Here is a 22594-nt window from a genome sequence, read left to right on the forward strand (position 1 = left end):
AACATGGTTGTGAGAGAGAGAGAGAGAGAGAGAGAGAGAGAGAGAGAGAGAGAGAGTCACTATAACCACAATCCATTCACATAGATCAGCATGTTTATCCATGGAGTAACTTTTAGAATTAAGATCCTATGCAGCTTCTTCCCAACCTCTCACATGCGCACCTTGGATTGCATGCCAACACCTGTAGATACGTGCACACAGGTCTTGGGATGCATGCACGTGAAAGTTTAGGAGGGATTTGGAGGAAAAGAGAGTTAGAGAGTATCCCAATCCTAACTTGGCACCATCGAATCATATATTGAGGTCAAACCCATAAAGTGATTAGGTAAAGGAATTTTTCTGTACACCAAAAAAGCAAGGCCTTCATGTGTCCATTTCTCTCTTCATTTTCTATGAAATGACATATTTAACCCTTATGGAGGAAATAGGTAGGGATGTAAACGGATCGAATTCGGCTAGAATAGGAGTCAACAAAATTCGAATTCGAATCCGTTTAATACTCCACTATTCAAATTCGATCTGTTTATCCAATCGGATGCATAAAACAATATTAAATTTGAATTTGTTTATTTAAAATGGTAATCGAATATTATCTGATTTGTTTAACAAATGGATATCGAATATCCGAATCCGAGAAACTGGATATTATCCGATTATAGAAACTTCTCTGCTTGTCAGTGTGTAATTTCAAATGAAAGCATCACAAAGGAAGATTCAGAATTGGATTTTTAATTCCAACTATGGATCGATTAAGATTAATAAAGAAAAAAGTAGGAGGAATATATGGACTTGAAAATTGACCAGAACCCAACTGACACAACTCGACAACTATAAGGGGAATCCCAACTAAACAGCTATCTGTGATCCTTTGAACAGATTTCAGTTTCACCATAACAAAATTTAGTATATGGATAAAAGAAAAATCTCAGAAATCCAGAATCGAAATTGTACAGAACAATAGAACATTAATTTCAAGAAGAAGTAAAGTTGTACTAGATTTTAGAAATTCGGAGCTTCCTGAACGGCTAACTTATGAGAGGGAAACACGTACACGAAGTTCAGGGTCACCAAGTGATCAGATTGTTGAAGTCCTTGTGCTAGGAAACTGTTCCTTGAAGATAAAAACACAAGAAAGCTTGAAGCTTGAATTAGGTTAATAAGAAAAAACCCTAATAAATAACTGCCAACGGTGCCAAGTCTTTCTGTTCAGTACTAACTTGTGTTTTTTAGGTTTTTTTTTTTTTTTTTTCCTTTCCAGTGAGACACTGAGAAGCAGCAGAGCCAGTGTCGGAGTCGCGAGGTGAGACCGCGAGGCAGCAGAGCTAGAGCGGCTTTGCCGCTTTAAGCTGTGAGAATGCCGAGAAGAACTTGGAGTTGGAATCTTGGAGATGGACCGATGGAGAAAATGAGAGTCGAGATCTTTTAGGGGGTGTTTAGTTCAATAAATCAAATGGTGTATGTATCGGATATGAATGTCAATCTTTTGATAGACATTCTTCTGAATTATGTTTCTTTCTGAAAAATTGTTTTGTTGCCTTAAGGTTAGTGCATGTTTCTCGTGGGTTGAGATATTGGCTTCCATAGAGAATGTATTTCCGCTTTCTCCTTTTATACTAGGTGGTAAAAATGTTGCTCAAATCTGAGTTTAAGTGTTGAGATAAACTCAGATTTGGAACATATCCTTTGTAATATGGTCATTCATGGGAAGTAGGGATACTCACTTATGAGGGTCATCCTAGTGGAACCAAACAACTCCAAAAATTAAGAATTATCATTCTAAAGAATGTCATTCCAAAGATTTACCGAACCAAACACCCCCTTAGGGTCTCTGGTCATTTGAAATATCGGATTAAAACGTTATATACTTAGGTTAGGTTTCTTTCATCCTATGGTCCACAATAAATTCTTAAATCTAGCATTTAGATTGGTACATATCATTTCTTAAAAAAAAAAATTTAACATTTTTCTACATTATTATTATATAATTAAAATTAATATATTTATTTAATATTATAATGAAAAAAAACAGATATGAATATTCTTTACCGTTGAATACCTAAACAAATCGAATAATAATAAATCAAAAATTAGGATTATCATATTGGTATCCATTTAGTTTTCAGACGGATTTGGATGATTTTTGAATATATATTTTTCAAATATAAATACTCCTAAACAAATAAGAATATAGATTAAATACGAAATTTTCACTACCCATTTACATCCCTATGAAACAGGTGTCATATGGGAAGGTGAGAAAAATGATAAAATGAAGCTTTCATTTGCCTTCTTTCCAAGAGAGAGAAATGCAATGGGAAGGATTCTCTTAAGGTACGGCGTTCCCCACGCCTCATCACAAGCTCTGGTCCCTCCCAAGTCCCATTCCTCCCCAGCTCTCCTAGACGAAGCACGTCACGTCTTACTCCTTTGGGAGTGAAAGGTTCGTTTGGTGACGTAAGAAGTGATGCCACTCTTCCTTCCTTCAATGTCCTTCTCTATTAATCACCCCCTCACGGCCTCACCCCCTTCTGTCTGTGCTTGATGTCCGCTCACCACCCTTGAGATGGCAAACCCTCAATGCGTTGCGAATGCACCGATCCTCAGTTCAAGCTCTGGGGAAGGGTATGTGCAAGAATTTGCAGGTCTCAAAACATACATCACCGGTTCTCCAGATTCCAAATTCGCAATTCTTCTCGTCTCTGACATTTTCGGTAACTGCCCACTTAAATCCAACCCTTTTTCTCACTGGGTTTCTGGGTGTCTTCTAGTTGTTCGTGTTAAATCCTGTGTCATAGTTTTCAGATGTTCTTTAATTTGGGACTTTATTTTTTATTTCTGGAGATCATCGTAGGTTCTGTCCAATATCTTATCATTTATGTTCTTTGAGTAGCATTTGAATCTTAATGTAGTTATTTAGATCATCATAGTTTCAGATGGGTTTTTGTTTCTTTATTCATGAACCTTGATACAATTTAATGGTTAGTTCTCATCAATACAGTGGGCAGAAGTTAATTGCTCTTGTGTCTTGAATTTATGCAGGATATGAAGCACCAAACTTCAGGTATGGCGACTTCCTATCTCTTAGTCTCCCAACTATCTGATTTCATAATTATGCCCATCATTAGACAGTTGATGATGGCCCTAAAGGTATAGCTTTTTACCAAATTTATACATCTTGAGCGATGGGAAACTCAGCATCTTTGCAGACATCTTGACTTTATAGTCATCTTTGTTTATCAATCCTTTAACTTTTTTTGAAAATAAAATTGAGAAAAATAAAATGGGTAAGTTGCCCCTGCCCCTGGATATACAAGAGAGGCAGGATCAAAATGAATATATTGGTCTGTACAAACATATGCTAAAGAAAACCAAAGATTATATTAGCCTGAAACATTCTGGTCCCATTCAGCTTCTAGGCTTGAACAGTTCATTCATCAGATAATTTGAGAATCAAATTCATCAAAGTTTTCTCCTTCACCTACTGAATTTTGGAACAACTTCCCCAGTGCTTAAGTATGAGCGAGGATGAACAAGAAAAAGCGGCGGTCAATATAGAAAATGTATTTTAATTGCCTTCCCATCTGTAAAATAAAATGAAGTTTCTTTGAGTGATCTGAACTGTCTTCTCCTCCTATAGCTTTTGATTTTCCTTATCAGTATAGTTTGTTATTCACCGATTTTTTGAAGAAAAGAAGAAAGAAGAAGATCAAAGGGTTTCTATTCAATTTGCTTTCAAAATTTTTTTTTCAATAGCATTTGCTTTTACTGTAGAAAGAAGAGAGGGTGAGATCCCTCCCCCAAAACCCCCCTCACCCCCAAAAAAAAAAGGAGAGAGAGAGAGAAGGCTGCAAAAGGCAGACAGAGCAGCATGGTTAAAGAAACTCTCTGTACCGAAGATGAATTTTGTTTTTCATGGATGGTGGCAAGACATAAGATGCTAATAGATGAACATTGGAAAACACATGATCGAGCTTCAATAGTAAGTGTGTGCAACTATTCATATAACCGGGTTGTGGACCGTTCAAGAAACAAATTAATGTGTAATTAGATGAAAGAACTCTAGCTGTGAACATTCATTTTACTAGGATTTTTTTTTGGGGGGGGGGGGTTTGGGGTGAGGAACCAAAAACCTAATCCAAAAAAGAGCTAAGCAAGAGGCTCCTCCTGCTAAAATATGAGTGTCAACATTTGGCTCCTCAATCTCTCATCACTGTATCTTTCTTTAGGCATATAAGTTTTTATTTTCCATCAATAGTAACATATTTATCTTCTCTTTTTCCTGGTAAAGGAAGCTTGCAGACAAAGTTGCAGCTGCAGGATACTTCGTGGTTGTTCCTGATTTCTTCTATGGGGACCCATTTGATATGCAGAAAAATCGTGATGACTGGTTCGCAGCTCACGGAACGGTTGGTCTCTGTCCTTACTGATCTACTGTTGAATAGATATACAAGACTTCAGGAATCCAGAAAATGGTAATGATACGAGGGGGTGCAACACTTGGAAGCAAAAAGTTTTGATTAATAGTGAAACTTAAATAACTGAATTGAAATGTCACCAAAGAAGGGGTCTTACTTCTTTGTCAAATTACATGAACAAAAATTTTGAACTGGAGGAATGAAAGGACTCCATTTATCTACTTTAATCCCATAATTTACTTCAACCTATAGATCCATTAGCAATAGGACTGGAATTTTCTTCAAAATATAGAGGGCCCAGCAAAACTTAATTTGTCTGGTACTGTTACTTATGCTTTGTAGCTTAGAGGTTTTCCTTTTCTGATGAAAATAGGCTAATCAAGGACAAACATAACAAATTGTACTCATTGGAAAATTTAGTGCAAAGGTGTACAAACTATCCAAATAGAAATCCAAATTCAGAACACTACCTGATTTAATCGTTTACGAGAAAATTTTGGGTTCATACCAAATGCCATTTCCTTGTAGGACAAAGGATTTGAAGATGCGAAGCCAGTTATTTCAGCTCTAAAAAGTAAGGGTGTATCTGCAATTGGTGCAGCTGGCTTTTGCTGGGGTGGTAAGTTTGTTTACCTTTCTTCTTCCTAGACATAGACTCTTATACTTTGGATACTTGGCCTTGGGCTTACGTTAAAGGACAAGGCCAACTAATAACCCCACCTAAACATCAGTTCTTGGCTAAGACTCAACATGTTATATTGCTGACAGCAAAAGTAGTCGTGGAACTGGCAAAGTCTGATGAGATCCAGGCTGTAGTGATGTTGCATCCTTCACGTGTCACTGTCAATGATATCAGAGGTCAGCTAATTGTATTTAAAGCTTCTATTAGGCCTATTGAAATTATAACAGATTTTTTGTTTATTTGTTTGGTTTGCAATTTTCTCAGAGGTCAAGACTCCAATTTCTATATTGGGAGCTGAGAATGATCATTTATCTCCACCTGAACTAGTGAAACAGTTTGAGGAGATTTTGTTGACAAAACCTGAGGTAAGTAATAAGATCTCAATCAAGGAAGACCAGGCAGCTTGGTTCTGATTTGGGCTAACGATATCAGCTCATCAGTCCTCTGCTCTCATTGCTTTTGCTTCATTGAGTGTACAGTTCACCATTTTAGTTAAGTAATTGCTAGTCTTGTACAGGTTAATTTCTTTGTGAAGATATTTCCTGGTGTTGTGCATGGATGGACAGTGAGATATGACACAACTGATGTAGTGGCTGTAAAGAATGCTGAAGAGGCTCACCAGGACATGCTAAACTGGTTTACTAAGCATGTCAAGTAAGAAAAGGTCTACACAGTTGGATGGTGGATTTATAATATAAAGTTTAGAGAATGGGTTCTAATTCTTTTTCCTTCTCCCCCCCCCCCCCAACTATAGGAAAGGGTGGCAGAGGTTATGATGCAGTGGTGCTTTCTTGGACGAGTGCGAACCCGTTTGGGAGCCCAGACCGAGATGAACCTGATCCAAATCTGGCTTTCGGTTCTGTTGGATCACTTAGAAATTTATTAAGTGTTTGGGTTATTCTTGTAATTTGCACTTTTAATTTATATAAGAGTTCTCTATTTCTATTTTACTTTTCAATCTTGTTTTGGAGATATGTAAGAAGAGTCTTTTTTTTTGTTATGAGTATTTCAGAGAAGAGGCAATAAAATGTGCTCTGTTATGTTGAAGGAAGAAGTATTACACCATAGCTACTGTACAACATCTTGGCTCTTGATAAAAGTGAAATATAGCAAAAGATACATCTTATATCTATTGGCTTAAAACAAAATAAATAAGGGCAAGAGAACGCTATTGTTAGAGCATATACACACGCCCACGGCCAGAAGGTTGTGGGTGTTCATAAATTGTCTTAATCTATCAACATTTATCTAAGGCTCTCTTTGGTATGATTTTTATTTATATTTATTAACTATTTTTTAGAAATTATTTGTGAGAATAAATTATGGACCACTAATAGTATTTGTTTGGTTATTATTTATAAAATAGATTATATAATGAGAAAATAGGTTTCAGGTTTTACCTTCGGCTTTGAGCTTCGAGTGAGAAAGATGATAGGATTTGGAGGTTTTTTTATTGGAATAGTATAAAATATACTGAAGTTACATATTTACCTTTGATTTTGAGTAGTTTAGGACATATGCTCATTTAAGGTAGTGTAAAAAATTCACAAACAGCTTGAGAGTAATTTGTGATTTGTGATTTATTCTAATTTATTATAAACAGTAATAAGTATTATAAATTATACCAAACACTTATAAAAATAGAAATAAATCAAATAAATACAAATATAAATCAAATCAAATCAAATCAAATTAAAGAGAGCCTAAGTTTTTTGAGTTGAAAATAATACAATTTAGGGAAAAAGTTTTATGTAGGGAAGTGTGGCCCTGGGCTTAGACACATGGGGAAGGGAAATAATTAGTCAAGCCACCCATGAAAGGGAAAATGACATCTATGTGAATGTTTTCTTGTGCATTGACATTGACCCTCACAAATGCGCAACGACCACACTCCCACATTGAAAACACTTGCCCTACAATTTAATATATAATTTTTAGGGTCATGCATATAGTATTGCATATAAATTTTAAAATCATATCTTCATTATAATACTACAAAGAAATATTATATACTTTTATCTTAATCTCCATTTAATAATTTAAGTGACTAAGGAAATGAAATTTATTAGAGGACCAAAAAAAAGGTTGGAAGAGAAATCCATCCAATGGAAAGGGTCGGTAACATTGTTTGCTACTTTGGTTGTAGCCGGATCGGTTTCCAATCGAGGCCGACCCGAGTCGAACCATATTATTATTGGGCCAGGTTTTGGGCTGGGATATTATGATCCCGAAACCAAACGATATTGGAGCCAGACACTGAACCTTAAACCAGTTGAAAACCCGGATTGAAACCAAACCAATAAGTCAGAAATTCATTAAAAAAATCAGATTATTCTTTAATTTTGTATAAATATGTATGTTAAAAAAAAATTTCGTCCCCAAAACCAACACGATATTAAACCAATAGAAATCTGAAAAACCAAGTCAAATCAAGACCAAAATATCCATATTCATTATTCACCATTCCTACTTCCGGTGAAATAGAGTTGGGTTGGTCGGGTTTCTTAAAACCCTAGTTCAACCCTAAGTCCTCAAAATTCAACCCAAGCCCAACTCAACCCTATCGCGTTTATGCCTAAGCCCAACCCTGTCAGGCTTGTGCCTACCCAACCAGCCTTAACTGACCCTAATTAGTCAATGTTAGAACTTATTGGCCCTAATTTTTGTTTGTTAACCATGATTGACCTTGTTTTTATCATATGTCTCCTATGCATTAAAAAAAAAAACACTAATATATCAAATGGTCAATAACACAATCAAAATTATGAAGTGCAATACGATAATAAATATTCAAGATACTTGATCATAAGAATCAATAGTCGAAATTTTATTATTCTGAAACAAAACGATAGGAATGATAGCCCTAAATTATACTGCATAAATCATGGTTAAATTCAGGACCGGCTCGAGCTGAGCCTAAACCTCAACTCAAGCTCGACCCAACCTTACCCCAAGGTCAATATTTTTCCAACTCTATCTTAGCAAGCCCTATTCAAATTCAAGCAGGCAGAACCAAACTTACACCCCTAATTCCTACGCTGAAATTATTTTAAGCCAACCAAATGACAACCCTACCAAGTAGATCTGGCGGCTTGGCATTATTATGGAGAAGTAATGTTCATGTTGATATTTTAATATTGAATCATCACTTTATTGATTCAATGGTGGTTTTAGAAAATGGAGTTTCCTTTTATATGACATCGGTGTTGAATACAGTTCATGCTCTGGGAGCTTTGTGCTGTCGGGTTTGATGGTCTGAACAATCCAACAATGCAATTGGATGCTTCAATGATAAACTCAACTAATTTCTAAGAAATGATGGTATGGAATTTTTTTTTTTTTGGGGGGCGGGGTTGTTGGTATGACCTTTCAGCCTGATGTTCAATGGTCCAGTGGTTTGTGAAAGGGCTTGTAATAACTTCATCAAAGTTAAGATATGTAGTATTATCTCTTTTCATTTCAGGGAATCTATTTATTTACCAAGATCTTCTTTAATGCTTCTCACAGGAATTTCTTTCAACTAGAGTTTTCGCTATGTAGTATTACAAATCTCCCCGTTAGTTTATTAAATAAACTGAGATGATGCCACGAATGACGTCAAATGGTTCCGAATCAATTCTCTCTCTCTGTCTGTCTCTCCAGTCTCCACTATATAAGGACGCAGAGGAATGCAAGCTCCAAGGCAAAAGATAGAGATGGCAGGTCCTCAATGTTGCGACAATCCACCTACGCTTAACCCAAACTCTGGGGAAGGGAAAGTTGAAGAATTTGGAGGACTCTTACGCTACATCACTGGTTCATCCGATTCTAAAGCTGCAATCCTTCTTGTCTCCGATGTATTTGGTAACTAACCACCACCCAATTTCAACATTTCCATCTTAATCCTCATCTTGTTCTCCTTCCCCCTTCCTTCCCTCCCTAAAATTTGTTTAAGATAGATTCTTTTCTGAAATTGGTATGGTGATTTGTTGCTTTGAGTTCTAATTCCTTTTTCGAGATGGGTATTTTTTTTTATTAATGGGTTTACATAAAAAGGGTTTATATATAGCTTTGATGAATTTTTTCCTTTCTTTTTGTCATTATCTGAACTCCACATGAATGGTTTTTGCAGGATTTGAAGCACCAAACTTGAGGTATGACAGATTCTTGGCACTGCTTAGTTTGATAAGAACTTTTGCAATGATTAGCATGAAAGTGAAACGCTTAGTATCTTTTTCCATTTACTTACTCTTTGTATTTCTATATATTTGTAGTTAGTAGGAACCGTTGAGTAGAAGTGGAATGATTTTTCAAGATATGTTACTGGAGTGTATGTTTGAATTTTTCTGGTTTATTGGACAGGGCTTTTCCTGAATCCAAAAAATTTATTAAAAGCATGAATAATATTAAATTTATTGGTTGATCTAGCTCAAAAAATATTCATCTATAGTTGGATACTAATATCAATAGTTTTTATTGTAAAGGAAGCTAGCAGACAAAATTGCGGCTGCAGGATACTATGTGGTGGTTCCTGAGTTCATGCATGGGGATCCCTATGACCCTGATAATACTGAGAGGCCTATAATGGTCTGGATTAAAGATCATGGAGTGGTTAGTTTCTCATCTTATTGATAACATTTGGAATTCATTGTTGACTGCATTTATTTCTCGGTTTTATTCCTTGCAAGAGTCACCTTAAGACAAAATATAGCAAGATACTTGCATGGGAAGAAAATACTATGATGACTGCTTGGCTCACCAATTTAACAATCCAGATTGTCCACATATCGTGATCACCTAAAGCATGGACTGCCCACTGCTTAATCCACATTTTTAAAATAGTTGAAGTTTTCTAGTCTAGATTCTAGAATCACAAATATCAGGAATCTTGCTTTTGCTGAGCTAAATTTGGATTTGACTATTAAGATCTTTTCAATGCTACAAAACATTAGTATTTCAATTTTTTTTCAACATTCTGTTCACTTTTCATGTGTGTTGAACATCAACATCAGCACTTTCTCATCTGTGTTGCACACCAAAAGCAGATTGCCATTATGGATACTGCTTGTTACCTGGGCCAAGTGACATGAATTTTTCACCACGGACAGTTTCAAAGGGTCTGCACTCGTTGAACTACCAAGTTCAATGAGTTAGTCAGCTACATATAGTCAGTATAATTAATTAAGTTGCAGTATTTTCATTTTTTTAAGGTCCAGTTTGACTAAGACTAAGTCAGCACATTTAGGTTATGTACATCAATGATCTACTAGGAAGCTCTATAATTTCTCTCCCTGTTTCATTTTGTACCGAACAATGTGGATATCATTATGCATGTTAGATCATTAGTTATCTATCATGCTAAAGTTTTAAGACGCAATTTCATAATATTCTTCCTGTAGGATAAAGGATTTGAGGAGGCTAAACCAATTGTTTCAACTATAAAAAGTAAAGGCTTTTCCACTATTGGGGCTGCCGGGTTTTGCTGGGGCGGTGAGACCTCTTCCATCTTTCCTTGGCATCAAACATTTCCTAAATATTATTTTTGCAGCATGGATATAGAGTTTGTAGTATGCTTTTTTATCTACTAGGACAGCTATCTAAGATAATTCTTGAATTTCATGTCAGCCAAGGTGGTTGTGGAACTAGCAAAGGCCAGTTACATTCAAGCTGCAGTGCTATGCCATCCTTCCCTCGTCTCTATCGATGACATCAAGGGTGTGAACTTTTTCAAAATCTTCCAGATTGTATTGTTATTTCATCAAATGTATACATGGTGCCAGTGGTTTGCGAGAGATTTGATATTCTTTTAGCTCTTATAGGTGCTAATCATTTATTGGTTTTTGGCTTAGAGCTAATGAACAATGGTTGGGTTATTTTCAGAGGTTAAGGCTCCCATTGCTGTACTTGGAGCTGAAATCGACCGGAATTCTCCACCAGAACTTTTGAAACAATATGAGGGGGTTTTATCGGTAATAGGCTCAAAAAATTTACAATTTTTTATGTTGTGGACGTTTATTTCTTCTTTGTGTTGAGCTTTGTGGCCTGATATTGACTCTGTTTTCATTTTGTTTGTGATAAGTTGCTACACTTAAGTGATGTTTTCCATTTGCCATATTACTTCTTCATACTCTTAAAGGACAGTTGTCATAGTAATGACTTCTAAGCATGCATACTAGCTGATCTGTTCATTGTGCTGATCCCTTTCTAGAAATCCACCCAGGGGGGGTGGGATGTTCACTGATTCTCTTCTACTTTAGCAATTTGGGTAGTAGATAATATTGAACCCATACACGTGATCTTGGGACATGCAACTCTGGTGGAAAATCCCAATAGGATCTTTTAATGCATATGCTGGTTTCCCCAAATGTTCCAAACAGCAGATTTGGAAATGAAGTTCATCACATACAATGTCTACCTTTTCCCATTTTGCATCCCTATATTGAAGCAACAAGCAAGCTAAACTTACTCAATTGTTGTCTGCTTTATTTTCGTGTGGAACAAGAGATGTCATTGGTGAACAAAGATGATTGTGTTAAAAGAGCTTAGATAAATATATCTTATTCTATTTCATCTGATCAATTCTTTTTTGTACTATCATAGATTTAGATTATGCCATCCCATTACTAGTTCCCCTCGTATGACTGCTGCACTAAATAAGGTGAGTGAGGCCTAAGATTTCTATCCTGATTAATGGTTGAATTGGTTTTCCACAGGTTGAAGGGTATGTGAAGATATTCCCTGGGGTGGCACATGGATGGACAATGAGGTACGATCCTGCGGACAAAAAGGCTGTGGAACCTGCTGAGGAAGCACACCAAGACATGTTGGACTGGTTTGTCAAGTTTGTCAAGTAAAGAGAAGATACAATATAGACAGCATGAGAAACCATTAGGCTGTAGTATCGGTCCTATGTTCAGTATTATCTGTTCTGCGAGAGAGCATTATTGATAGTGTTACCAGTGTAAAGTCATATAAGTACTAATCTTGGTATGAATAAAATTTTGCTTTTGAATAGATTGTCATTATGTGTCTATAGTGCATTCTAAAACCCGATAAACCCGATTCTTCTCTATTTTTCCATTTTAGAATGCATGACAAACGCAGCTTAAATGTCCCACAAGTGACTTGCATCTTGTTTCATACTTTCTAAGAGAAAATGATATATATGATTGCTATGTACTCTTCAAAGACAAGTGCTTTCGTTGAGCTTAAGCTCAAGAGCTCCTACTTGAAGTCTTAAATTAAACAATCACTCTTTTCTGGCTCATCAAATGTGGATTAATTGAAGCATGGGAGAGTGAGAGTAGCAGTTCTTGATCTGCCAAAATGCCCATGGTTTTAGGTATTGATATTGGCTAATACCGAGACCGATATTGATACTAGACCGAGATTGTATCTGAGAAATGGCTTGTGTATGTTTATGCATCCCCTTTGTGGTCCCTCTTGTGGTCCTTAATTTTTCAGTGCTCTATTTTGCTACTTGGGTTTTCAAAGTTGTGTTTCAAGAATTGGGATTGGATAGTCCTGAGGCTCGATTTTGACCAATCTTGATCGCTTGATATATTACTAGATTTCTTGGGTTAGGACATATTTTGGTTAATTCTGACTGATTCTGATCCCAGATCCTGATTTTGTTCTTTTAAACCATGTTGCAGAATGCAGTCAATAAGCAAGAAAAAGTTATAAAAAGTACTATTCCAAATTGGCCAAATCGGCCGTGATAACCGTGGTTGAATTGGGATTACAAGGGTACTTATGTCAAGTAAACTGGGATTATATATAGTTTGATCCGTGTTATTGTACAGTTGGACCTCGATACTAATCTATTCTAGGAATGCATACCAAACACACCTTAAAAGGTCAGCATTCAAAGATGAGGACGACGAAATGTGCTGAGATGTCTTCCAAGATGGTGCTCACTAAGTCTGTATATAAAGTTATAAACCAAGACAATTCAGAAGCAAAATTTATTCATACCAAGATTAGTACTTGAAAATGATTTTACGCCGCAGCCGCCGCTAACAACAATGCTTAAGAGCAAAACAGAAACTATGGAAAATAGGACTGATGCTACACCCTGAATAGTTTTTCTTGCTGTCTATATCTACAACAACAACAACTTAGCCTTATCCCAACCATATGGGGTCGTCGGGTAATGTCTGTATCTAATCTTCTCTTTTACTTGATGTACTGAGCAAACCAGTCCAATATGTCCTGGTGTGCTTCCTTAGCAGGTTCCACAGCTTTTTTGTCATCGACATCATACCTCGTTGTCCATCCATGTAGCACACCGGGGAATATCTTCACATACCCCTCAACCTGTGGAAAACCAATTAACCACTAATCAGGAGAGAAATAGTAGGCCTATCTCTATTTAGTGCAGCAGTCATACAAGAGGAATCTAATAATGGGATGGCAGTTTGCATGAACAGAAGTTGGTCACATAAAGTTGTTAGTGACTGGGGGATGCTAAAGAATAGTCTGTACAGGGCATAATCTAATTCTAGGATTATACAAAGAAAAATTTATCAGATGAAATAGAATAACATGTCTTTATGTATCTAAGCTCTTCATAACACAAACATCTGTGTTCACTGATGACATATTCTGATCTACACAAAAATAATGCAGATAATAAGTCAGTTTAGCCTGATTGTTACTTGGATCCAGGAATGCAAAATGGGAAAAGTACTTCCATTTCCAAATCTGTTGTTTGGAACAATTGGGGAAATAAGCATGTATTAAAGGATCCAAGTGGGTTTTTCCACCAGAGTTACAATAACTTGTCTCGAGATAGTGTATGAATATTTACAGTTCCCCCAAATGCTAGAGCAGAAGAGAATCAGAGATGATCCCCTCCACCCTTCCATATCCGGGCAGTTTCTCTATGAGAAGGATGGGCACAATGAACAGATTGGCTTATATGGTTGGAGACATTACTATGACACCTGTCCTCTAAGAGTGAAAAAAGAAATGTAACAATTAGACGTTACTAAACTGTAGTAATTTATCACATACAAAATGAAAACCAGATTCTATCAGGCCACAAAGCTTAACAACAAGAAGAGATAAGCAGCCACAACATCAAAAGCTGTAAATTTTTTGTGCCCGTTACCGATAAAACCCCTTCAAATTGTTTCAAAAGTTCTGGGGGAGCATGCTCATCAATTTCAGCTCCAAGTACAGCAATGGGAGCCTTAACCTCTGAAAAAATCCAACCATCATTCATTATCTCCAAGCTGAAACAATAAATGATTAGCACCTTTAAAAGCTAAAAGAATATCAAATCTCTTGCAAACCACTAGCACCATGTATAAATTTGATGAAATAATGATACATTCTAGAAGATTTTATTGTCAAAGTCCACACCCTTCATGTCATTGATAGTGACAAGTGGAGGATGGCAAATCACTGCAGCTTGGATGTAACCGAACTTTGCTAGATCCACAACTACTTTGCCTGACATGAAATTCAAGAAGTATCTTAGATAGCTGTGCAAGTAGATGAATAAGTATAGTGCTAACTCTATATCCATGCGGCGAAGACAATATATTTAGGAACTGTACATTTGAGAGCATGAATTATTTTAAATGACAAGAAAAGATGAAGAGGTCTCACCGCCCCAGCAAAACCCAGCAGCCCCAATAGTGGAAAAACCTTTACTTTTTATAGCTGAAACAATTGGTTTGGCCTCCTCAAATCCTTCATCCTACAGAATAATATTATTCCATTTCGTCTTAAAACTTTTAGCATGATAGTATAGTAAAGCTCTTGATAAATATGATTCAACAGGCATAATAATATCCACATTCAACAAAACGAAACGAGGGGAGAGAAAATACAGAGCTTACAAGGAAATCATTAGTTTACATAACCTAAATGTGCCAATAAACTGTCAAAGGTTCAAACTGGAGCTAATATAAAAGAAAATACTGCAACTTTACTAACTAAATCAAATATCTACAGCTTATGATATGTGGCTGACAAACTCATTGAACCTGATAGTTCAATAAGTGTAGACCCTTGGAAACTGTCCGAGAAGAAAATTTTATTTCACTTGACCCAGATAACGAGCAATATCCAAATTGGAAACCAAATACAGATGAAAAGTGGCAAAATGTTGGAAAAAAAATGAAATGTTATTGTTTTGTAGCATTAAACAGATCTTAATAGTCAAATCCTAAATTAGTGACTCGGAAAAAGCAAGATTCATGATCAAGAACAAGTTAATAATAATGGTGATTAAGAATCTAGAAGAGAAAACTTCAACTATTTAAAAATTTTGGATTAAGCAGTGGCAAGACCAAACATCAGGTGATCATGATATCTAACTGGTTGGCTGGGTATGATTTTAATAGATCGGTACTAACTGAACAATCTGGATTGTTAAATTGGTGAATGAAGTGGTCATCATAGTATTTTCTTGCTAAGTATCTTTTTTTTTTTTTTTTTGGGTCTTAAAGACACTTGCAAGAAATATAACTGAGAAAGAAATGCAGTTCACAATGAATTCCAAATGTTATCAATAAGTTGAAGACTCTAACCATGCCATGGTCTTTCATCCAGACTGTTACAGGCCTCTCAGTATTATCAGGGTCATAGGGATCCCCATGCATGAAGTCAGGAACCACCACATAGTATCCTGCAGCTGCAATTTTGTTTGCTAGCTTCCTTTACAATATAATACTAAACAGTATTAGTTTCCAAGGATAGATGATACTTTTTTGGAGCTAAATCAACTAATAAATTCAATATTAATAAACCAGAAAACTTCAAATATACAATTCAGTAACATATCTTGAAAAATAACTAAACTTCCACTTGACCATCCCTACTTGCTACAAATATATGGAAATAGAAAGGGAGTACAAGGGAAAGATATTAAGCATTTCGTGCTGGCCATTACAAAAGTTCTTGTCAAATTAGTGGTGAAATCAATGTCAAGAATCTGTAATACCTCAAGTTTGGTGCTTCAAATCCTGCAAAGACCATGGATGTAGAGTTCAAATAATGACAGAGAAAAATAAAATTCATAGAAACCCTATTTATGTAAATATTTACTACCCCTTTCCTGCTATGAATTGTTCAAGCAAACGCCCATCTTGAAAAGGAATTAAATCAAGACACTGATATAGAAGACAGAACAAAGCAACCAATCACTAATTAGGTCTGAGGAGTGTTCATGAAGTTGCTTGAGCCCGATTCGGATAACCTAAGCTCAAACCCAGGCATCGAACTGGGTCTATTTCAGAAAAAAATAATCTATCTTAAACAAATTGAGGGAGGGAGAAGAAGAAAAAGATGAACATTAAGATGGAAGTGTTGAAGTTGTTGGATAGTTACCAAATACGTCAGAGATAAGAAGGATTGCACCCTTGGAATCCAATGAACCAGTGATGTAGCTCAAGAGTCCTCCAAATTCTTCAACTATCCCTTCCCCAGAGTTTGGGTTGAGGGCAGGTGGGTTTGCACAGCATTGAGGCCCTGCCATCTCCCTACTTTGCCTTTGGTCTTGGGATGAAAGAGAAATGTCAACTCGTTATATAGGACCATGTTTTGCCTTCAACCATGATCAATTGCGGCCGGCCACAGGATATAGCCACGAATGAGGTCATCCAGAGGTTGAATCCACATAATCCACATCTAAATCTCATTTGCTGATGCAACAAGGGATCTCGCTCGGGAACGTGAGTACCCACCAACGCTAAGCTCAAGCTATGGCCAAGTTTCATTTTCCTTGAGCTATTTGGTTTGATCGTTTTCATGGCAAGGTAAAATTTTTCAGAAGTCCGGAATAGGGAGTGATAAAAACTGCAATTCGCCGTAATATTATGATGCGTGTAGGGATTCCATAGGAGAAACCAGGAAAATTAGGACAAACGAGGGATCGTGATAAAAGATATAATTGACATTACAGACGAAGTCATGACGTCCCAACTTATTGGAAAGTGACAGACCTCTTTTCAAGATAACATCAAGAGATAATTTAGTATTTTATCGTCTTTATAATTGATAATTTTTACATAATTGAAAATTTCTGGACAACTAAATTTTATCTCAAGAGTAACCATTCCGCTTATCTGTTCACGTAACATTCCATCTTCATTAAGATTGGTCTTGTCCTCAAGACCACTTGCTAGAAATTGAATCTTCATTGCATTTAAATCCTCCCAAGTCGCTTTAGCATGTTGGTAGCCTTCCCTTGGCTTAATTTAGGAAACCATGACCTCATTTCTCTAGCAAGAAATTGTAGAAATTGTAGAAATTCCACCAACTCCGATGCCAAATGATGTGCGTAAAGATTCTATAGAGATAAGATAGGAAAATTAAGACAAGAGAGGGATTGAGATAAAAAAATAAATAAATAAAATATAATAACAAATAGGGTTGTCTTTGTAGATGAAGCCATGACGTCTTGACCAATTAGGAGGTGGCCGACCTTTTCTCAAGATAATATCAAGAGATAATTTAAGATTTCATTCATTACCTTTACTTTTTTTGTCCTTCCTCTTAAATAGGATAGGATAACAATTACAATTAAAGAGTTGCAACGTCTTACTTCACCAACACTTCTTCTCTAATAACTACTACTATAACCGACAACTCTTACATGGTTGAAAATTCTTAAACAACCGAATTCTATCTCAAAAACAACTATTCCCGCTTATTTGTGCACATAACATATTATGCCAAAGTCGCCAAAAGAATGGGGGGAGAAGACCTACAACTTTGACTCGCCCTTGTCACTCTCTCAAAATTCTATTTTTCGATCTCTCTCTTTTTTTTTTCATGGAAGTGTAAAAAGGAATTTGGAGTTTTTAGAGGCAATTGGAGCCAAGTACTTTGTCCAGCCATTAGATGCTCATTGCACCTCACTGTTCACTCGTGGGATACCATGGCTGTGTTTGGCATATATTCTTGGAATTGATTCCAGGTCTAGAAATTTCGAATGTATTCTGAAGTGAAAAAAAAATTAGAGAAGAAACAGGTTTCAGAAAGCATCATAGAACCATAATCTATTCCGAGAATGCATACCAAATACAGCATGATGGAAGTACCCAGTGGGCCAGAACTACAATGTGCAAAGATGACTTCGAAGATGATGCTTATTAAGTTTGTCTATGAACTTAGAAACCAAGACAATTCATAAGCAAATTTTATTCATACCGAGATTAGTACTCTAAAATGATTTTATGCCACTAACAACTGTAAAGAAAGCTTAAACCAGAACCTGTATGTGAAGAAGAGAATTGAGAGAGAGAAAAAGAGATTGGGGGAGGAAGGCTTGTGCAGTGGATTATTAACAACCTGTCGCCAACTAGTCTCTTTATATTAAATCTGAAACAATTACATACTCTAAATAGGACTTTAAAGACATAATATGAGTAGGACTCTAAAGCCTAATCATAACAGGAACCTTATTGTGTCTAGTTACAATAGGAAAACCTAACTAACAAAGATAACTTGTAACAAATACCATCCTATGGTATGGAAGCAACTGACACATACACTTTTGAACAATACAGATAATATGGAAAATAGGAATGACACCACCCCCTAAATTCTCCTGTCATCTATATATCTACAAGAAGAAAAAAAAATCAGCCTTATCCCAAATAAATGGGGTCGTCGGCTAATGTCTATATCTAATCTTCTCTTTTACTTGACATACTTGGCAAACCAGTCCAACATATCCTGGTGCGCTTCCTCAGCAGGTTCCACAGCTTTTTTGTCCTCCACATCGTACCTTGTTGTCCATCCATGTACCACACCAGGGAATATCTTCACATACCCTTCAACCTGCAGAAAACCAATTTAATCACTAATCAGGAGAGAAATAGTAGGCCTAAGCTATTTAATGCAGCAGTCATACAAGAGGAATCTAATAATGGGATTACAGTCAGCGTGAACGGAAGTTTGCCACATAAAGTCGTCACTGAATGGGGAATGCTAAAGAAATAGTCTGTAGACTCTGTACTCTGTCCATAGATGAAATGCGAACTCTGGAAAGTATCAATGCAATGCATAATCTAATTATAGGATAGTACAAAGCAAAGTTGATCAGACAAAATAGAATAATAAGTCTTCATGTATCTAAGCTCTCTATAACACAATTATCTGTGTACACTTATGACATCTCCCTGTCCACACAAAAACAATGCAGATAACTATTCAGTTAGTTTAACCTGCTTGTTACTTGGGTTTAGGGATGCAAAATAGAAAAAGTTATACTTCGGATGCAATGGACTCCATTTCTAAATCTGCTGTTTGGAACATTTGGGAAAATCAGCATGCATTAAAGGGTCCAAGTAGGTTTTTCCACTGGAGTTAAAATATCTTGTCTTTAGATAATGTGTATTGAGTACAATAGAAACTATGCCAAATGCTAGAGCAGAAGAGAATCAGAGATCATCACCCCCCAACCCGTCCGGGCAGTTTCTCTCTGAGAAGAATCAGCACAATAAAAAGAATAGCTAATATGCTTAGAGAAATTACTATGACGTCTGTCCTCTAAGAGTATGAAAAAGGAAAGAAATATAACAATTAGAAACCATTACTAAACTGTAGTAATTTGTCAAAAACAAAATGAAAACCTGAGTCTATCAGGCCACAAAGCTCAACAACAGGAAGAAATAAACACCCACAACATCAGAAACTGTAAATTTTTTGCGCCCATTACCGATAAAACCCCTTCAAATTGTTTCAAAAATTCTGGGGGACTAAGCTGGTCAATTTCAGCTCCAAGTACAGCAATGGGAGCCTTAACCTCTGAAAAAACCAACCATTGTTCATTAGCTCCGCTAAAACAATAAATGATTAGCACCTATAAGAGCTAAAAGAATATCAAATCTCTTTTAAACCACTGGCACCATGTCTAAATTTGATGAAATAATGATAAAATCTAGGAGATTTTATTGTCAAAGTCCGCACCCTTCATGTCATCGATAGTGACAAATCCAGGATGGCAAATCACTGCAGCTTGGATGTAACCGGACTTTGCTAGTTCCACAACTACCTTACCTGACATGAAATTCAAGAAGCATCTTAGATAGCTGTGCAATCAGATGAAAAAGTATAATACTAACTCTATATCCATGCGGTGATGACAGTATTTAGGAAGTGTATATTTGCGAGCATGAATTATTTAATCGCCAAGAAAAGATGAAGAGGTCTCACCGCCCCAGCAAAACCCGGCAGCCCCAATAGTGGAAAAACCTTTGCTTTTTATAGCTGAAACAATAAGTTTGGCCTCCTCAAATCCCTTGTCCTACAGGAAGAATATTATGCCATTGCGTCATAAAACTTTTAGCATTATAGTATAGTTAAAGATATGATGAATATGATCCAGCCGACATAATGATATCCACATTGTCCAACACAAAATGAAATGGGGGGGAGAGAAAATACAGAGCTTCCAAGTAAATCATTGATGTACATAACCTATATGTGCCAATAAACTGTCAAAGGCTCAAACTGGAGCTAAAACAAAAGATATTAATGCAACTTAACTCAAATAATATCTAGCAGCTTACAATATGTGGCTGACAAACTCATTGAACCTGGTAGTTCAATAAGTGCAGACCCTTCGAAACTTCCTGTGGCGAAAAATTCATGTTACTTGACCCAGGTAACAAGCAATATCCAAAATGGCAACTTACAATGTTGATGTTCAACACAGATGAATAGTGTCGACATTGGTGTTCAATTTAGATGAATGGGCAAAATGTCATTGTTTTGTAGCCTTAAACAGATCTTAATAGTCAAAAATCCAAAATGTGACTCAGAAAAGGTAACATTCATGATCAGGATCAAGTAAATAATAATGGTGATTAATTAAGAATCTATACTAGAAAACATCGACTATTTAAAATATTGGATTGATCATGATATCTGACTGGTTGGTTGGGTATGATTTTTATAGGTGGGTACTAACTGAACAATCTGGATTGTTAAAACTGTAAACCAAGTGGTCATCATAGTATTTTTCGGATCTGCCTAGTATCTCATTATATTTTTTCTTAAAATAACTTGCAAGGAATATAACAGAGAAACAAATGCAGTTAATAATGAATTCCAAATGCTACCAATAAGATGAAGAAACTAACCACTCCATGATCTTTCAACCAGACCATTACAGGCCTCTCAGTATTATCAGGGTCATAGGGATCCCCATGCATGAACTCAGGAACCACCACATAGTATCCTGCAGCTGCAATTTTGTCTGCTAGCTTCCTTCACAATAAAATACTATTGGCATTAGTTTCCAAGTATAGATGATTTGGAGCTCAATCAACCAATTAAATTCAATATTAGTAAACCAGAAAACTTTAAAGATACAATTCAGTAAACTTCTACTTGACCATCCCCCTTTTTTTTTGGGTTTATAACAATCGGTGTCCCCACATCCTTTTGAGTGAGAATAGTCCCTACAGGTCCCCACAAGCCGTTTCCACTACGAAGAGGGTGGGAGCCCGGAAGAAACAAGGGTGGTGCCAAAGGGATTCGAACCCAGGTAAAACACCACTTGAGGCACTTGCCCAACTACAAATCAGCAATGGACCAACCCCCATTGGGGTTTACTTGAACATCCCTACTAGCTACAAATATATGGAAATAGAAAGAGAAGTACAAGGAGAAGATATTAAGCAATTCATGCTAGTCATTACAGAAGTTCTTATCAAATTAGTGGTGAAATCAGTGTCAAGAATCTGTCATACCTCAAGTTTGGTGCTTCAAATCCTGCAAAGACCATCAATATATAGTTCAGATAATGACAATAATAATGACAAAATTCATCAAATCTATGTATAAATCAAGACATTGACATAGAAGATAAGATAGAACTAATCAACCAATCACTGAACCAATTTAGGTCAGAGGAGTGTTCATGAAGTTGCTTGAGCCTGATTCAGATAGCCTAAGCTCAACCCAAGCACTGAACTGGGTCTATTTCAGGGGGAAAAAAAAAAACTATCTTAAACAAATTTGAGGAAGGGAGAAGGAGAGCAAGATGAACATTCAAATGGAAGTGTTGAAGTTGTTGGGTAGTTACCAAATACGTCAGAGATAAGAAGGATTGCTCCCTTGGAATCCAATGAACCAGTGATGTAGCTTAAGAGTCCTCCAAATTCTTCAACTATCCCTTCCCCAGATTTTGGGTTGAGGGCAGGTGGGTTTGCACAACATTGAGGCCCTGCCATCTCTCTACTTTTCCGTGGTCTTGGGAAGAACAGAGATATCAGCTCGTTATATAGTGGATGGATATGCTGAATTGCTTGGGAACCGTTTGACGTCATCCGTGGCATCAGCACAATTTACCCATTTATTTATTTAATTAATGAAAATAAAAAAAGACATGTGTAGTAGTGATGGATGTTTTACGTCGGTTTCAGTTTAGGCTTAATCAGTATCCAGTCAATTTTTGTACCGATCATTTTTAGGTTATGTTTGGACGTCAAGTAAAGAAGAAATAAATAAATAAATAAATAAAGATAGAAAAAGAAATTTGAATGGTGGT

At 36.4% G+C, this 22594-nt stretch overlaps 4 protein-coding genes across 6 annotated transcripts; 2 read left to right on the top strand and 2 right to left on the bottom strand.

Moving 5' to 3' along the window:
* The first annotated feature begins 2308 nt into the window (after positions 1 to 2308).
* On the top strand, positions 2309 to 6144 carry LOC122090925 (endo-1,3;1,4-beta-D-glucanase-like). 2 transcript variants are annotated; one of them, XM_042660692.1, is made up of 8 exons: positions 2309 to 2711; positions 3040 to 3061; positions 4289 to 4406; positions 4944 to 5034; positions 5184 to 5273; positions 5362 to 5462; positions 5615 to 5761; positions 5852 to 6144. In XM_042660692.1, exons 1-7 carry the CDS (start codon positions 2564 to 2566, stop codon positions 5753 to 5755), a joined length of 711 nt encoding a protein of 236 aa, XP_042516626.1. In that variant the 5' UTR covers positions 2309 to 2563; the 3' UTR covers positions 5756 to 5761; positions 5852 to 6144. The 2 variants fall into 2 exon arrangements, with proteins under 2 accessions (XP_042516626.1, XP_042516625.1); XM_042660691.1 differs by having other exon boundaries at positions 2311 to 2711; positions 5615 to 5751.
* Positions 6145 to 8274: 2130 nt separating this feature from the next.
* LOC122091045 (endo-1,3;1,4-beta-D-glucanase-like) lies at positions 8275 to 12090 on the top strand. Of its 2 annotated transcripts, XM_042660857.1 has the most exons (8): positions 8276 to 8418; positions 8605 to 8940; positions 9209 to 9230; positions 9561 to 9687; positions 10476 to 10566; positions 10702 to 10791; positions 10957 to 11045; positions 11790 to 12090. In XM_042660857.1, the coding sequence occupies exons 2-8, from the start codon at positions 8766 to 8768 to the stop codon at positions 11928 to 11930; spliced, it is 735 nt and encodes a 244-aa protein (XP_042516791.1). In that variant the 5' UTR covers positions 8276 to 8418; positions 8605 to 8765; the 3' UTR covers positions 11931 to 12090. The 2 variants fall into 2 exon arrangements, with proteins under 2 accessions (XP_042516790.1, XP_042516791.1); XM_042660856.1 differs by having other exon boundaries at positions 8275 to 8940.
* A 938-nt stretch (positions 12091 to 13028) lies between these two features.
* Positions 13029 to 16844, bottom strand: LOC122091675 (endo-1,3;1,4-beta-D-glucanase-like). The gene is made up of 7 exons (XM_042661718.1): positions 16420 to 16844; positions 16034 to 16055; positions 15621 to 15747; positions 14695 to 14785; positions 14446 to 14535; positions 14192 to 14280; positions 13029 to 13395 (listed from the first exon to the last, which is right to left on the bottom strand). The coding sequence occupies exons 1-7, from the start codon at positions 16565 to 16567 to the stop codon at positions 13255 to 13257; spliced, it is 708 nt and encodes a 235-aa protein (XP_042517652.1). The 5' UTR covers positions 16568 to 16844; the 3' UTR covers positions 13029 to 13254.
* A 1502-nt stretch (positions 16845 to 18346) lies between these two features.
* Positions 18347 to 22308, bottom strand: LOC122091674 (endo-1,3;1,4-beta-D-glucanase-like). The gene is made up of 7 exons (XM_042661717.1): positions 22130 to 22308; positions 21795 to 21816; positions 21183 to 21309; positions 20254 to 20344; positions 20008 to 20097; positions 19757 to 19845; positions 18347 to 18876 (listed from the first exon to the last, which is right to left on the bottom strand). The coding sequence occupies exons 1-7, from the start codon at positions 22275 to 22277 to the stop codon at positions 18736 to 18738; spliced, it is 708 nt and encodes a 235-aa protein (XP_042517651.1). The 5' UTR covers positions 22278 to 22308; the 3' UTR covers positions 18347 to 18735.
* Between the last annotated feature and the right edge of the window lie 286 nt (positions 22309 to 22594).

The sequence above is a fragment of the Macadamia integrifolia genome, chromosome 10 (genome assembly GCF_013358625.1).
Source record: "Macadamia integrifolia cultivar HAES 741 chromosome 10, SCU_Mint_v3, whole genome shotgun sequence".
Taxonomy (NCBI): domain Eukaryota; kingdom Viridiplantae; phylum Streptophyta; class Magnoliopsida; order Proteales; family Proteaceae; genus Macadamia; species Macadamia integrifolia.

Bases quoted from the DNA above. Each gene is read 5' to 3' on its own strand.
- LOC122091045 (XM_042660856.1), top strand. From the start codon at position 8,766: ATGCAAGCTCCAAGGCAAAAGATAGAGATGGCAGGTCCTCAATGTTGC. The intron at 8,941-9,208 runs GTAACTAACCAC...TGGTTTTTGCAG, and splicing joins TCTTGTCTCCGATGTATTTG to GATTTGAAGCACCAAACTTG. The intron at 10,792-10,956 runs GTGTGAACTTTT...GGTTATTTTCAG, and splicing joins CTCTATCGATGACATCAAGG to AGGTTAAGGCTCCCATTGCT.
- LOC122091674 (XM_042661717.1), bottom strand. From the start codon at position 22,277: ATGGCAGGGCCTCAATGTTGTGCAAACCCACCTGCCCTCAACCCAAAA. The intron at 21,817-22,129 runs GTAACTACCCAA...TGGTCTTTGCAG, and splicing joins TCTTATCTCTGACGTATTTG to GATTTGAAGCACCAAACTTG. The intron at 21,310-21,794 runs GTATGACAGATT...TTTATTGTGAAG, and splicing joins TTTGAAGCACCAAACTTGAG to GAAGCTAGCAGACAAAATTG.
- LOC122091675 (XM_042661718.1), bottom strand. From the start codon at position 16,567: ATGGCAGGGCCTCAATGCTGTGCAAACCCACCTGCCCTCAACCCAAAC. The intron at 14,786-15,620 runs GTTAGAGTCTTC...ATTATTCTGTAG, and splicing joins GGATGAAAGACCATGGCATG to GATGAAGGATTTGAGGAGGC. The intron at 13,396-14,191 runs GTAACGGGCACA...GGTTTTCCACAG, and splicing joins AATTTGAAGGGGTTTTATCG to GTTGAGGGGTATGTGAAGAT.
- LOC122090925 (XM_042660691.1), top strand. From the start codon at position 2,564: ATGGCAAACCCTCAATGCGTTGCGAATGCACCGATCCTCAGTTCAAGC. The intron at 5,274-5,361 runs GTCAGCTAATTG...CAATTTTCTCAG, and splicing joins CACTGTCAATGATATCAGAG to AGGTCAAGACTCCAATTTCT. The intron at 5,752-5,851 runs GTAAGAAAAGGT...CCCCAACTATAG, and splicing joins TGGTTTACTAAGCATGTCAA to GAAAGGGTGGCAGAGGTTAT.